This window comes from Amphiura filiformis, chromosome 8 (assembly GCF_039555335.1).
Source record: "Amphiura filiformis chromosome 8, Afil_fr2py, whole genome shotgun sequence".
Taxonomy (NCBI): Eukaryota; Metazoa; Echinodermata; class Ophiuroidea; order Amphilepidida; family Amphiuridae; genus Amphiura; species Amphiura filiformis.
Window position 1 is genome coordinate 19,150,099 of NC_092635.1, and position 16,682 is coordinate 19,166,780.

Below are 16,682 nucleotides of genomic sequence, written 5' to 3' on the forward strand. Positions count from 1 at the left end.
AACAGAAAGAACTTTGCCCGAACGGGACTGAATTGCGAAGGTTTTGGGAAATAACCCCAAACATTGCTAAGTTATTGGAATCTGAAGAAGTTTTAGATTGGTAAGCTAGAAGACGATATTTTGGGAACACCAATATCGAAAAATATTTAATTTACGTGTCAGAGATGCGTCAATGTTATGAAAATTATGATGACGAAACTGCAAAAGACTGACGAATTCGGCAGCCATGATTCATACCACCATGTCCATGCATAGCATATGTATGTAGATAGTTAGTACCATGACATGCCATGATGTACAATGATACAAATATAATTTGGTTCACCTCAAGTTCGGTAGTGACGTCAATGCTTTTTTGCGATTGCGCCGTAAGTGTGCCGACAAATCGCTCTTGTGCAGCGTGTGAGTGTACACTTTTATTTGACGCGTGCGATTCACTTAGCCTAGCTAGCAGGGCCAACGAAATACGCACATACGTCACTACCAAACTTGAGGTGAACCAAATTATAGCATGATAGGGTACAAATGTAGCCCTAGAACTCTGTCCATAGTATCTGTTTTTATTTGGCCAGCGCCAGAGAGAGAGGCACTTACATTGAAAAACTTGTTGAGCATACTTGAACGATCCAGTACAAAAGTTGAAAGCATTTCAAAATAGCACTGCCACTGGTCGAGCTGTCGACTGTCAGTGTGCGCCCACTGCCTTGACTGCTGCTCAGCCATATCATGCCATCGCAAGCGTTACACTTAGCGCCAAGTGCGTGCTTGGAATATTTTGATTTTGAGCTGCAAGTTGCCAGGGAAATTTGCTGAAAATTAAAATAAACCAAGTCAGCTCTCTCTCTCTGTCATGTCAGGTTGCAAATAAAATAGGTATCTAGGCAAACCTTCATGACTTTGCTAGTCGGCCAAATTGGCCTAAACCGGGGCCCAAACACAATACACAATAAGTCACAATTTAAAAGAAAAGGGTAGTCAAGGAAACCTACATAAATGCATATTAATTCATTGACCCAAATACAATGTATATGATTTTTTTGTGTGATGAGACATTCTTAAACACTTGAGAACGTTCCTGCAATCTTATTGGTTCTTGCCCAGCTTTACCCGTGTGATATGACACGATATCACACACGGGTCAGCGCGTTTTTGGCCCAATCGGAGGCGCACAGCAACAACGGGACTGATCGATTTTAAGCCCTAGGTAATTCCTTGCAAAATGTGGGATTTAATTTGATTAAAATTTGTATGATATTTTTATTTGAATATTGAAATTTGAATAGTGTTTAAGAATGAGAATAAAGGTATTGTTTTTAGCCGCTGTCGTGCATCTGTCGTCTCATATAACACGGGCGACATCATTATTTTTGGCGTAAAACAACGAGGCGATAATGATGTCGCCCCTGTTAGTATATGAGACGATAGATGCACTCCAGTGGCTAAAAACAATACCTTTTTTCTCTAAATTGTACATGGAATTTTAGAGGGATTGTGATAGCAGTTCCACATAGAAAAGCTGCACTATCATGAGACTATGCTGTTTTGTTTTTTAATTGATGCATTAAATGATGCTGTTTTGTTTTTTAATTGATGCATTAAATGTTGGCTGAATATTATTGAAGAAAGTCAGTCTTTGACTAGACTATGCCATAGTAGATTTTTGATTACCCCCGGTAAATAAAAATATGTTATATAATAATTATGAACGCATTCAGTTGAAGCCAACAAACAGAGGGAGTAGGCCTACAGGGAATAAAAAGATCAGATGTGAAAATCTATCAATTGTGCACAAATTAATTAAGGAAAGTGCTATGACAAAATAGTTATCAGTTTTGGCTTTCTTTACTCAAGGGCTGTGCTATATAAAATGATGGAGTTTGATCATGGCAAATTTGAATTCACCTTTCATACATAAATTAAACTCACTTGAAAAAGGCCATGCGTTTTGAGTTGGGCCGGTAATGCGTTACGTGTTTTCGCGACATGAAAATTGCATGTTTTTCGCTTAGAATATGAATATCTTTCACATATTGTACCAAACATATATAAAAGTATACATTTTTTGGCTGCAAATGAACCAAGGAATCCAAAAATGCACTTTAAAATGACACAGGGTGTAACACTAAGGAGTTATGAAACTGAAAATACCAAATATTTTAGGAAAAATATGTAAAATTTGACAAAGTAATAAAAAAAGTTAGCTTCACCCCACATATTTAAAAGTTCCATAATAGAATTCCTCTCAGTCAGAGCTTTAAATACATATATAACATCATAGGGTTCAATAAAATTAAAATGATTTTGCGCCAGCCTCTTTCAACGCATATTTTCCCATTGACTTCAATGTGTAACCCGAACGGAAAATAAAATATGCAAAATTGGTTCTCAAAGCAAATTAAATTACCTGGAATATTATTGTATGGTGTTATAGTATGCAGTTTAAAGTGAATTGTAAAAATGTGAAAAAAGAAATGGACCTCTTGCATCATATGACCCCTAAGGGTCACTTTTATTAAATTTGCTCCTCCTGATCCTCCTCCTCCTGATCCTCCTCCACCCCGCACATTATGCTAATTAGATGCAAATTATTCAAATGTTAATAACTTTTTACAACTTTTTTAAGGTTTACTGTATTGGTCTCATCACAAGCTTTAATTTAACACCAAATTTAACTACATAGGCTGCATATTAACTGAGAAAATTCAAAAGATGAACCCTAAAATGTCGCGCGCATGTAACATCTCCACCTATTTACTGGCCCAACTCAAAACGCATGGCCAAAACACAATCGTCATTCATTTCTAAAGATGCATAATTTATACTCAATTGCTTTTGCAGACAATTGAATGACACGCATGATCAGTGTACTAAATCGCCATCGTATTTGCATGCTGACTGTTTTTCAAAAGCGACACGTAGGCCTATTAGAGAATAAACGATAGGAATTTTTATTTTGCCTATCCTCTACCGTGTGATAGACGACATGCAGGTCCAATATTTTGAGTAGTGGATGCCGGCGCAGCGGTATCCACTACGATAAAAATATTGGACCTGCCTGTCGCCTATCATCGTAGAGGATCTAGGCAAAATAAAAATTCCTATCGTTTATTCTCATTCTTAGTCAGTTAAATATTATTTTAATAACTGTAAACAAATTTTTAAGCAAAAACTAAGTTACCGTCATAAAAACTCCCTCATTATAAAATGAACGAAACTTGTTTACAACTTCACGTATTCTGTTGAGCGTACTGCTAGCGCGCTCGCGTATTCCGCACTAGTCTAGGCATCCAGCGCGATACATACGCCAAGACTTCTACACGCGCAGTTACGCATTATCAAGACGCATGATGACGTGGGGTCGTCTACGGCCTGATAGACGGCACCCGAAATCATGCGATTGTCCAATCAGAAATGTGGTTACGAACTAGACCACTCCCACTGACTAAGAATATCTGATCTGACACCCTCTGTCGGTCAACGTTCACTGTAAAAATTACACACAATAACTTGTGCAGTTGTAAACGACAATGATTCAGTCTGATGATGAGTAACCCATGACGGCATGAGTATAAACTCAGCTTTACACAATGACTAATTTACATTCGCACAAAAGGCCATGTTCATGTACCGTTTAACATGTCCACAAGATCTTCACAACGTTAATTTTCTCAACAAGCGCAGATATATACGAAGAGCGAATGTCTAGGATACAGGTACATTTTAAAGGTCAGATGAGACGATGAAGACCTTTAGGCCAAGTAAAATAAATAACATGTATATCGTCCAGACTTTCTCAAAATTTGGTGAGGGAGGCCCTTATTATTGAAATTTACTAGAACATTTCTAAGTGTTAAATTGCAATTACAAAGTCTTTAGTTCAGTGAACATTGACCGATTGAGGGTGTCAGTCTATAGGCCTACAGCCCTACATGTCTCTTTTGAAAAACAGTAAATCGTGCGCATGCTCAGCATGCAAATACGAGGTCAATTTGTTCACTGATTATGCGTGCGATTCAGTTTTCTGCAAAAGCAATTGAGTACAAATGCATCTTTAGAAATGACCAACAATTGTGTGTTCTCAAGTGGGTTTTATTTGCGACCTGACACACATTTGTTTTGGCTCGATCAAGCGTTGAAGTGCTCTCAACTTTTTTTACTAGATCGTTCAAGCATGCTCTACCAGTTTTTCATAAATTGTAAAGTGCCTAGAGCTGGCCTTAGGAGAAGTCAAAACGGATATTAGTATGGCCAGAGTTCTGTGGCTAGGCTTTGTCCCGGGGCTTTGTCAACACATCTGACATAAAATAGGTACAAAAGGCAAACCTTAGGGGTGATCATATTGGTTTAGGATAAGGATTGTCTTCAAACTGTAAATGTGAATAATTAGCATATAATTAGCAAACCAATATGTTGGTACGCATAAATTGCATTATGGTCTGGCATCCAGAAACAACACTTTGCCGTATTCCCGTTCACCATTCGTACTGCAAACTCATTACCAGTCTTCAAGAAATTACTGAAATCACATCTCTTCCCAAAAAGTTGACTGTTTTTATTGCTCACTTTGTTTTGTTATATTGTATTTATGCTTTGAATTTGTTTATGCGCTGTGGTCTAGATGTAATGGCGCTTTATAAAAGAATTGTGTATGTATATGTATGTATGTATTCTTTTTATTTTAATTTGACCCTGAAATATTTCCTTTCAATTTTGTGTATTTATAGCATCATATAAATACACATTTTTCTTTTTTTTTAATGAAAAAAAAAGATTTTTCTTTGTTTTATTTTTAAAATTCTGTAGTGGGGGCCATGCTCTCTTATATTTTTTTCATATTCCTTGTATCATGCTTAACAAGATATGTCTTGCTTTTTATTTAATGTTGCCCTTTATGTATTTCTGCTTATTTTTGTTTTAAGCATATCATTACAGAGCCCTCTATAATATTTTGATATATTTCTTCAGGCAAATTGGTATGAGAGTAAAACAATTTTAATTCACCGATTCATTCCTTCCCTACCCAGAATTTCCGGGCATGTCAAAAGTGGTAACCACTATATGCCTGTTTTTGGATTTTTGTAAAGAAAAATACATCATATTTTTCAGGAAATTCACCGTCTTGAATAAATAGAGAATTGCATCATGCACTAAAAAACAAACGTTCACGAAGCGCTTGTGCTACGCGAAAGTTTTGGAGTTTGCATCACCAGTTTTGCATTCAGCTCTTTTACATCTAAAATTGCGATAAAAATGCAAGTTTTGGAACAAAATAAAGCTTGAATTAAAGTTTTAACCTCAACACTACACTAAATTTTTCGCTCACCTGGATCGCTTTTCACTAGTCCGAAAAGTCCGACTAGCGCCTTCAGCAGATGGTGATGCTGTGTTGATATCTTGTCTACAATCGGGATATTCCTCACTGATGACGTCATATATCGACAGAATGACGTCATAGGATGTTACGATGTAACGCCGCCCCCAGGCATCAGCAGGTTATCCCAAATAGGATCTATTTCAAGTCCTTGATCACGATTTAGTCTTGGTTTTTGAGTCCTTTTATGCGAATGGCTTCAAGAACTCTACTGCTGGCAGCTCCAAATCAGCGGTCAGGGAACATGTTGTAAGATCTAAAGGACACAAGATTGATTGGGAAAATGTCAAGGTGCTCGAACAGGAACAAAAAGAGTATTCCCGATTGACTGATTTTGTTACTAATTAATTTACATTATTATTTTGTTTCAGGTGCATAATTATCTTCAATTGATTGTTGGAGTTCTTCGGGCATGCATCAGGATGAATTGATGATTTATAACAGACTGCCAATTACAAACAAAAACTAGAAATCATGTCTGTATTTGACTACACACGCCGGAGATCATTCGGTTTACCCACACCCCAATCGACATGGGAGACTGTACTGGGCTCTTACACAGCATCCAAGTTGCCATATTTAATAAGAGAACATGAAATACCTCTTGGGCAGGTCAACAAGGTGTTTGCATCACAGTGGTTGTCGGACAACCAAGTTGTTGTTGGAACAAAGTGTAGTAAAGTAAGTACCAGTAACTATACTCAGAAATTGAATGCACACAGTGTACCATTTTCGATGTGCACATAATTTCCTGTCTGCATCCTATACCCTCCTCCACATGAGGAGGTTTGTTGGTGTGTCGTCATGTGTGAGTTTTGTTCAAGACTCTCTATTATAGTCTACTACCTTGGGACGGTTGTCAATTTATGAACCTCTCAACCTGTTCATTTCTTAGTCACATACCATCTACTCAATATCTGCAACAAAGGCAAACCGCTCCACTCGAGAGTCTTGTTCAACTTGCCAAGCTCATTGCATTCATATCTAAAAGTGCATTTCGTGATCCACATTATCATCTCCCACTTTTCTCAAAATAAGTTCATTAGTTGAGATTTATACATTCCACTGGAAACCTGGCTACATAATGTTTATACATGTACAAAACAAAATGTCACTGCCACATCAGGGTGAAAATGGTATAATAACTTGTGCACAGTACTGCGCAGCATGCTGCTATAACCTAACATACTGTATGTGGCCTCGGATGGATACAGGCTTGGATCAAGATTAACAATGCATCTTATTCGGGTACAGTGGAATTTGATTTAACACCAAATAGATTAAGCCTCAGGGCAAATTGCGCCGCCTGTAACCCAAATAATCATATATCTTATTTGATTTCAATTACCAACAAAATACAAGTCCCCATTGCACAACAGCCTGAGGCTTAAAATAGATATGTAGTTTGGGGGAATGCTAGGTTTGGCTCAAAATGTGTGTTGTGTGCATGTTACCTTCATTATGCGTAATTACCGCGTATGCTTTGCAAAAGCCTTCTGGGCCATTGCTAGAAAAGCATGGAAAATAAAAATGCACTATTTACGTATGCATTTGCAGAGAGAATCCTGTTTTGGGAGCAAAGTAGCAAATCTGTGCAAAAGGGTCAATTTCTTTTTCTTAATGATTATTGTGTAGGGATTGTGCAATTTTAACTCACAATACAACTCTATTTCCTTTATTTTCAGTTGATAGTGTTGGATCTAACAACAAAGCAACAATTTAGGATACCAATGATGAGAAGTAGAAAGTCCAAGCTACGTGCGCAGACTGTGGCAGAAGCACTTGGGTTTGGGCTTGGTGGAATTCACAGTATAGCTACCAACCCAAGTAGATCACTTCTAGCAACACAAGGGGACAGTCCAAATGATGTTGCTGTCTATAGAATTCCGTCCTTTGATCAAGTTTGTTTAGGAGATGTAAGTAGTTGATCAAGGTCATGCACTTCAACCAAACCAGATTTGCACAGCATAAAGGTTGGTCTGAACCCTGGAATTATGGAAACTTCAGGGCCTCATAACTTCTAAATTGTTGGTCTAAAGTATATAAGTATACATATTTAGAATGGCAAAGACTTGATAAGTTAAGCTGTGAGGTCAAATTTGGGCCAAAATGGCACTTTTATTTAAAATCCAAAAATAACGGTTTTGGCCCACTTCTTTTGTGTGCACCATAACAAAAAATTCTTGGGCCAAAATTTTTTTATTAATTTTAAAAACTAGATCAAAATATCTAGGACCCTTTTTTTCATTTTTTTGAATTTCGACTAACTTTGAGAAATTTGCGCCCAAAATGGTCAAAAAAATGTTGAATTTTCAAAAAATCATAACAAAGCCCGATTTTGGCACAAATTTCAAATATTTTTAGTGAAATTGGTCAAAATTCAAAAAAATGAAAAAACGGGTCCTAGATATTTTGATCTAGTTTTTAAAAATTAATAAAAATTAAATTTTGGCCAAGAATTTTTTTGTTATGGTGCACAAAAAGAAGTGGCCAAAACCGTTATTTTAGATTTTAAATAAAAGTGCCATTTTGGCCCAAATTTGACCTCACAGATGAACTTATCCAGTCTTTGCCATTCTAAATATGTATACTTTTATATACTTTAGACAAACAATTTAGAAGTTATGAGGCCCGAAAGTTTCCATAATTCCAGGGTTCAGACCAACCTTAAGGAATAAGATTGTAGTGCTTTACACATGTACATAAAAAGTGGAAATATTTGCCCTACAATAATTTTTGCAATGTTTTACTCTTCAGTGCTTCCATGAAATGCAAATGAGTGAAAATGTTCATGTTTTAGCTTGAATTTTTAATTCAAGCTAAAACAAGTTAAAAGACCTTATTCATTGAAATTGTTCAAGAAATAAAGACTTGTCGATCAAAAAACCCTAGGAGATGCCAATTAAAAAGTTGCAGTTTGCTCCATTGCATTGCCCTATTGATTTGTACGCAAAGCGTTCTCAAACAAGAGAACTAGTGCCTTGCTTCCATTGATTAGTACGTTAAAACTAGGGTAATGCTTTCATTGATTAGACTTTAGAGCACAATGTGTAACTTTTGACTTCATTTCTTCCTTAGGTTTTGAATCACTGCTTCTTTAATTCTCAAGCAGTTTCAACAAATAAGGTCTTAAATAAGAGCTAAAGAATACAGGTATTGGCTGCTTGTTTTAATTGTGACATATTTGACTTTGTTTAGGGCTCGTATTGAAATTCCCTTACACAGGAAGGTGTGCGCCATCCTGCAGCTTTCCTGTGCTAGCCTTCTTTTGTTAAAATCCTGTGTGATTATAACACTGCAATTAGCCACTTAAATTAGGGAGCCGCTTTCCTGGGTTGTGCGATGAGCCGAGTCAGAGTAAATCTTCCCATTCGTCATGGACCACTTCAAAAGGCAGGGTGTATCACTGATGCATATAATCCATCCGTTTTATGACCGAGCTTTCCTGAGGCGTGTGCTTAGCGAGGTGAATCCTGCCTTCTTTCTGTCTGAAAACGTGGTAGGGTATTTCAATGAGCCCTTAGGATATTGGTACCTTAATTCTTTGGCTTATTTACTGTATATGAAAGCTAGGACTACATAATGTTTGTATGCGTAAACTTCCTTTCAGATTCAGTGATATGACAAAGACATTGTCCAATGTTTATGGTCTATGGTCACTGTAATACATGTAATTATGTAACTCACAAAATCAATGTCCCAATCAATTGAAATTTTAGAAATAAAAACAAAAATCTATAGAACCATACATGTGCCCTAAAAAGAGGATGCTAAAATCTCTAAATACCCTTACTCCTTGTGCATATGCATTTAAGTGTGTTGACTCTGATTTATTATATCTCATGTGTGTCACTGTGTCACTATTAAACCTTGTTTTGCTATATCATTTACCGCAAAGGTTGAATTGCAGTGTTATGTTAGATCCTAAGTTCTTCCACTTACCAATTCAAGAAAGCTTGTATTTTAACAACATAGTCACATACCACCTACTCAATCTCTGATCATGCAACAAAGGCAAACCGCCCTACCCAAGAGGAACATATGAGTATAAAGCTCATCTTTAGGTATAATTTATTTGCAACTATTGAGCATACCGTGATTGTTTGTAATAAACGCCTGGGCGCTTGCATTTTTCCAAAAGGGGGGGCGTTTATTGAAGTGAATTGTCAGTGAAAAAGCTTAAAAATCGGGTTCAATTTCCCGATGGTGCTCCTATTAAAAGGAGGGATTCACGACTATACATGATGGCGGCGCCCACGGAAAATGATATTTTCGTGGGAAATACAACAAAATTACTCCTGTAAGTGCATGGAATTAGTGAAATTCTACCATAATTAGGCAATGAAATGGATGGGAGTTGAGTCATAATATGTTTTGTCCATTCAATATAGCGATCGTGACTGACATGACTGATGCAAGTTTTAAGCTTACCTACACGATATGGCATGGAAATGTTTCCATTTTTGTCAATTTTTCACAGAAAAATTGGAGGGGGGCAATTTATTAGAGGGGGAGCGTTTATTACAAACAATACGGTAATTTATTGATTTGTGTATAATGCAATGTAGGTTTATGTAGCAATATCAGAGATAGGAAAACTGAAAGAGCAATTAATTATTTTATGTTAATTTGTTCCTTAATTTCAGGAATGTCACACAGATTGGATTTTCTCAATAGTTTGGTTAGACGATCAATTTTTAGTTACAGGTAAGTTTTGCTCCTACTTTCTCTGTAAAATTGTAGGTGTTAGTGTAAAAATTGGGCATTATGGTTTTACTGAATATGTTGTTAATGTTAGGCTTTGAAGTTGTGAAGTATTCATCAGTTTAACTTGATCAAGTAGGAAATGAGAGGCATCATTAAACTCTAACTACTAAACTCAGTATCGCAAATGCCCAGAGTTGTGGTACGCCATGTGATCACGAATGCGTACCCTGAACGTGAAGTACATGAGCAACACAGTAGTAATAAGAAACCCAGTTGTACATGCAAAGGGGTAAAAAGACACAGACAATCGCCTACATGCTTGTTATGCTTGATCCTGTGCAAACAACTCTGAACATTGATGAAAATTTACTTCAACCAGGATGTGTAACATGGTCATTTTTGTACTTTTATTAACAGGTTCCAGGGACAAGACTATAGCCCTATGGAATGTGGATGAAAGCATCCAAGATGAAGCCAGAGAGTGCTGTTCCTCATTAGAGAGTGAAGCTGGAGCTATACATCTCAATCCTGTCATACGAAACCAGTGCAGTGGTAAAGGCAGTGATAAAGTCAGGGCATTGGATTTCAATCGCTCAAAAGGGGTATGTATGGGAATCTGTTGGAAGGATCATAGGATATTTTCATAAACAAGTCTTGATTTAAATCAGTAGATCTTTTCAGCAGCTGATTGGAAAACTTTTAAATTAGTTCAAAAAGATTTTGCATGTGGTTGATAAAAACACCACAAGCAATCGGATGCTGGCAATGGGCTGTTCCTTGAGTGTGTGGCGTGGTGTGATTTTTCATGTTGTTCTTATAAGACACAGCATATTAATTGCGGTTTCCACTGCGTTGTCAGCAATTTTAACTAATTATATTTAATTTTTCATGTTGACAGGAGCTTGCAGTATTGTCTGCCAATGGACGCTTGTTCCTTTGGGATATAAACACCTTCAAACCAATTTTCAGCAGGAAACTGAAATATCATCTTGAGAATGTTTGCATGACCATATCATGGGACCATTCTCTCTATGCCGTCGGCTCCCAATCACACATCTCATTTGTAGATCCTAGGAGTGCTGAACCAATTGCTTCTATTGAGTCAAAGGAACATGGGAGTGGTAAGTGTTATTGAAAAACATTTTACCTTTTCTTATTTTTTGTGTGAAAGAGGCTAAATGAACCCTAAAAATCACAGAAAGCTTTATGTAGACATTTGTCCAGATGTCTACAGCCCCATTATGTGTGAAACTGCACAATCTACCCTGTGGCAGTGGTAATGCTGTGGATTCTTTGGCGGTATACCAAATGTGAGGGATACTAGAGCAGGGGTTCTCAAAACAGTGGGTCGGGACCTCAAATGGGCTCGCAAACTCAAAACCTGGGTCGTGAGAAGTTCCAGGAATAACATAGGGAAAGAAATACAATTCTGACATGGGTCACAAGTGTTCCGACCTTCAAAATCTGGGGCCGTGTTTACTTCAAACACATGAATGGTAGCACTTGAGTCTCGCTGCTTGATGCTTTAAATCAAGCCCTCAAGATACCAAAATAACATTTATTATAACTACATTTAGATAAGAAAAGTATTGTTTTGAGACCCAGGGTGTGTCTGTTGCCTGATAAAATATGCGAGATGCCATTATTCTAAGTGAAACAATTAGGGGAATGCTGAGTGGTCAGGGCCTAGATTTCAACGAGAATCACAGAAACGATTCTCGTAAGATTAGGTTGCGAGAATCAACTCTCATTGTATCATACAGTAAGTGCAGTGACTATGGATGGATTTTGATTCTCGCAAACCAAGACGAAATCTAGGCCCTGGTGGTTCCATGCAAGCAGTCACAATCAGATTGCCAAGATTATTATAGATGTTTAAGAATAATACATATTAATAATATGTATACACTTGATTCCCCCTTGTAGGTGTCCGTTCTTTGAGCTTCAGAAAAGAGGTGCTCACCATTGGTACCGGCAGAGGATCTATCATGTTCTTTGACATCCATGCCGGCAAGTTTCTGCCACCGCAAATGAAAATCATTAACAAAGTAGATGGACCTACACTTAAAAAACGCCGGTTAGTGGCTAGACCTTCATCAATATTCAAGCTGAGTACTGGGGAAGGTTACCTGGTAAGTATCTACTAAATTCACCAAAATCAGCCAAAATGGGCAGTGGATACACACTTTGCATATTTGCATTATCATGGGGACTACATAATGCCAAAGAATCGCAACAGCAAATTTGAAAAATAAAAGTAAACCACATTATTGAATGCTGTCATATTATTGAACCTAATATCAGCTGCGATTTGCCTACGATTTGGCTGATTGAAGCTTGCTGGGGAAATGATGCATGTTTTGAATGTTTTATTTAGAGAATAAACGTGAGGATAGGTTGATAAAATGTTGTACCTGCCTATTGTCTATCACACGGTAGAGGATAATAAAAACAAAAATTCCTATCGTTTATTCTCATTCTTAGTCAGTTTAATATTATTTTGATAAGTAAACACTGTTTTATTTAGCAAAAATGAAGTTACCATCATGAAAATTCCCCTTTCTCGAAATGAATGAAACTTGTTTACCATTGTTGTTGCATGTACTGTGATCTCGTTCGCATATTATTATAGAACGCGCTAAATACTCGCACTTCGACAAGCATTTTCCGCAACGACGCAGCTGCCGTCTACCGTGTAATAGACTGCATACAGAAACCAATCAAATTCAGCGCTGACAAGCCAAGCCACAACCATTGACAAAGATTTGCCATTTGAACATGTTGTTGCAGAGTAATGTTCAAATTAATCTGACAATCTATTTGTAACAATTTAATTTTGCAGTGCAAAGACGACCTGTACTACGAATACTTTTCAGACGATGAAATCCACCGCAATGCAGTATACACACATGAATATGACAAATCAGGCACCAGGTTATTTACAGCAGGTGGACCTCTTCCAGCAGGACTATCAGGGAATTATGCTGCCATTTGGCAGTGAGCTCCTGCTTGGATTTACAGACAATTTGATATTGACAAGAGTTGCTTCCAGTATTGCTTACTCATTAAGGCACAGTTGTTTTATTACAATAAACACCTTTTTATATACATGCCTTGGATGAAAGTAATGTAGTGCTTTACCCTCTTTTGGTTTAGCGCAAGTATGGCGACATGTTGGGAGTATAGTGCAATCACCCACAATTGACACCAAATCTCAAGTATATGTGTCGGCTGACTGCAAAATTATTGATGCAGAAAAAAATGGTTAGTTGGCAGGTGGGGTATCTTCGAGACCCACTTGAATCGGATTGTTATTCGCAGCATGTGTACATCTTTATATAAAGCATGAAACAGATGTATCACTTGTTTTGAATGAACCACAAACAATTTTGAATGAACTTGGCCACCAAGCAATGCAAGTTAAGCACATCAGTGATCATATACAGGCCCATGATATGCTTCATTCTTTTTGCCAGATAGTAAGATGGATATAATGATGGAAATTACCTCAATTTTCTTCATGTGGCATCAATGTTTCTAGGAAAGAGTAAAATCAGCTTTTACATAAGTCGGTGGAGCTCTCTCTCATAAATGGAACAGTAACTAGTCCCTTTTTGAGGGCTAGTCAGATAGATGGGGATATTTTGTATTTCTATGAAATATCTGCATATACCTTGCGTTGATTCGAGTTTGGGAGTGACGTCACTGAGTGTTTTAGGTTGCATAACCTTCAAATGCGCTCCACGTTCTTCGGATCACCGCATACTATGCTGTGTAAAGTGGCAAAATTGGAGTGCTCGCTGGCATACATCGATGCATTTTGATGTCACTACAAAACTCGATGCGACACAAGGTATAGTCTGAAACTTTTTAATTTGTAAATACTTTTACAAAATATAGTTTTGCTATGAATGAATTTACACAAATTGTAGTAAATTTGCAGATGTCAAACAATACAAAAGTAGTATTCTTGTTGGGTACATGCAAGTCCATACAGATATTCTTGCTGTTTTGTATTCATTGATATATGACAAGGTATGTTATTCAAGAGCCACTACCCCATCATTTGCACACAATTCCTATTCCAAGATTGTAAGTTTTAGCCCTACAAAGGTAATGTTAACAAAATGTCATGAATGGTGAACAGATGTTCTCTTGCACTTTCACAGTTCTTTTTAGTATTTTATTGTGTGACTGCACAAGTAACAATTATCCAAGAAAAAAGTTGATTCATGAACAAAGTAATAATTCTGGAATACCTGCGTACCACCCTAAGTATAACCCTAACCCTAATCCTAATCCTAACCCCCCTAATTATAACCCTAACCATAATCCTAACCATAAAACACAGGGTGTGCCGGGTATACCAGAATTATGCCTATTGTCAAGATGGTATCGCTTGTTAACAGTCTTGGATTTTTGGGAATTTACAATAAATCATCAACAGGGAATATGTGGGACAGACCCAATTTCTCCTGTTGCATCCATCAAACGTAACAAAAATTCATTCTGATGGCCTGTATTCACAAAGAAGGGTTAACCCTAACATCTAGATGGATTTCTACCATGGCTTGAGCATTTATTTGAGCCTGGTCCCGTCAGGACCCAAGTGTCTCTCCGCATGGAGTGACTGTTTAAACAAACAGACAAGGTCTATACTACTTCATGCAAAGATTTTAGTTTTGCTTCACTGCATTCACAGTGTATTGTGTTAAAATTTACCACTTCTGCCCAGGTCAAAGCATGCCAAAACAGGTCACTGTCTGCAATAAATCAAGGTTGCTATCAGTGAAATATGGATGCTTTGGGTTTTTATTATTTACCTTTGAATTGAATTGGGGAAGTTGAACTCAGCAATGTTTTCATGTCACTCATGTAGGGGTACATCATACCTCCACCCTTAATTTGCCTTACACAAGGCAAACTTAAAATTCCATGTGTGCTTGTTTTGTATCTTTGTGTGTTGCTATTACATGCTAAGTGCTACATGTGCACCCCAACTTACATGTATGTGAAATCCCATAGTGTTATATTTGAGTCTCTACACACTTCCTAATTTCTTTTCAAGAAATTTAACAGCTAAACCTGGCAAATTGACAACCTTCGTGAAGAATTTATAATCACAAGAGTATGTTAGATGTGTAGTATCCTGAAATTGGGAATGACTGGAGGAGTGAAGATGGGAGGAGCAGAATGTAAAAAGAAAATAGAAGTATTGTAAGAGTGTTCTATGTACAAAAGAGGATGGATAATCTATCCTAGCTAAAACCACTGATTTCTAACAGAATGGTCGACTGCAGATCCGTCGTATAATGCTTTTTCAATGGGAAATGAACTTTGCTGCTTGGATGATGTCACGATGAGGTTAAGGTTAGGGTTAGGTTTGATTGAAAAGCGTGTTCCGACGGATCTGCACTTCCCCGGTAGTTTATTTAATTTTCTGTGTGCACAGATAAACCAAAATAATCAATATCAGAAGAATACTTGTTTAACACTTATGGATTGACTTGGTGAGCTACCAGTAAATGGCATATTACCCAAGAGGGTACGTAGCTTGGGCAGAATTACCATACCTACGATTTGGTAGTCCTTATGGGTTTTGAATTTGCGGTTAGTCAATTCCCTTCATTTAGACACCACAGCTGTTGTGGGCAGTGGGATTAATTACCTCCTCTTTTGTACAGTGAACTAAGTGTATTTATGTATAGTATTATTTTAGTAATGTTTAACATCAATTACTATTTTCCTTTGACATGTATTATGTATATGAGGTTTGAAAGATATGAATGTATTTACATGTACAATTAAATACCATATTCAACCCCAAGTAAGTTGTTTCAAAGGAACTAAACTAAAAGGTTGCGAGTTAACTATATCTGATGACATGTGGTTTATGCCACAGAATATTTTGAAATTGGGTCACTGTAGAGTGCTTTTCGTAGGACTACTGTATAAGGGGTTATTTTCGCTGACAAAATTTGTAACAATTTCGGAAAAAGAGGACATTTGTGTGTGTAGGTATATCACAAAATTCATGCCTTTTATATTATTATATGGCAAAAGTTCATATTCGCCTGTTTTTAATTCATGTCCTAATCTCTTTTTGCGAAATCTACTATACTAAAATAACCAGCGAAGTGTGTGTGTCCGTGTGTCTGTCTGTCCGGCTATGCGTTTCGCCGTGCTGCGACGCATCGATCCGATATTTCGGATATGGATAGGTATCGGGAAAAGCATGTTGACCGGGTGGTTTTGAAGGTCATCGGAGGTCAAGGTCAAAGGTCAAAATTTCAAACTTTGTCCGATCGGGCCCAAACTTGGTGGGTGGAATCCTTGATACGAGGGGAATGTAAGCCCGAATAAAATCGCAGTCAGCCAAGGTCAAAGGTCATTACGGAGGAGTCAAATTTCACACTTTGCCCGATCGGTCGCAAACTTAGTGGGTGGAATCCTTGATACGAGAGGAATATATGCCCGAAATAAAATCGAGGTCAACCAAGGTCAAAGGTCATTACGGAGGGTTCAAATTTCAAACTTTGTCCGATCGGGCTCAAACTTGGCGGGTAGAATCCTTGATACGAGGGGAATATATGCGCGAAATAAA

The 16,682-nt window shown here is 37.4% G+C and overlaps 1 protein-coding gene across 1 annotated transcript; it reads left to right on the forward strand.

Annotated features, from left to right (window-relative positions):
• On the forward strand, window positions 1–16,198 carry LOC140158757 (DDB1- and CUL4-associated factor 12-like). Its single transcript, XM_072181964.1, has 8 exons — window positions 1–100; window positions 5,743–6,052; window positions 7,057–7,287; window positions 10,018–10,078; window positions 10,496–10,680; window positions 10,977–11,199; window positions 12,005–12,210; window positions 12,921–16,198. The coding sequence occupies exons 2-8, from the start codon at window positions 5,846–5,848 to the stop codon at window positions 13,077–13,079; spliced, it is 1,272 nt and encodes a 423-aa protein (XP_072038065.1). The 5' UTR covers window positions 1–100; window positions 5,743–5,845; the 3' UTR covers window positions 13,080–16,198.
• The last annotated feature ends 484 nt before the right edge of the window (window positions 16,199–16,682 follow it).

Excerpts from the sequence above, each read along its gene's own strand:
- LOC140158757 (XM_072181964.1), top strand. The coding sequence starts at position 5,846 with ATGTCTGTATTTGACTACACACGCCGGAGATCATTCGGTTTACCCACA. Across the intron at positions 7,288-10,017 it reads ATCAAGTTTGTTTAGGAGAT|GAATGTCACACAGATTGGAT; the intron begins GTAAGTAGTTGA and ends CCTTAATTTCAG. Across the intron at positions 10,681-10,976 it reads ATTTCAATCGCTCAAAAGGG|GAGCTTGCAGTATTGTCTGC; the intron begins GTATGTATGGGA and ends TCATGTTGACAG.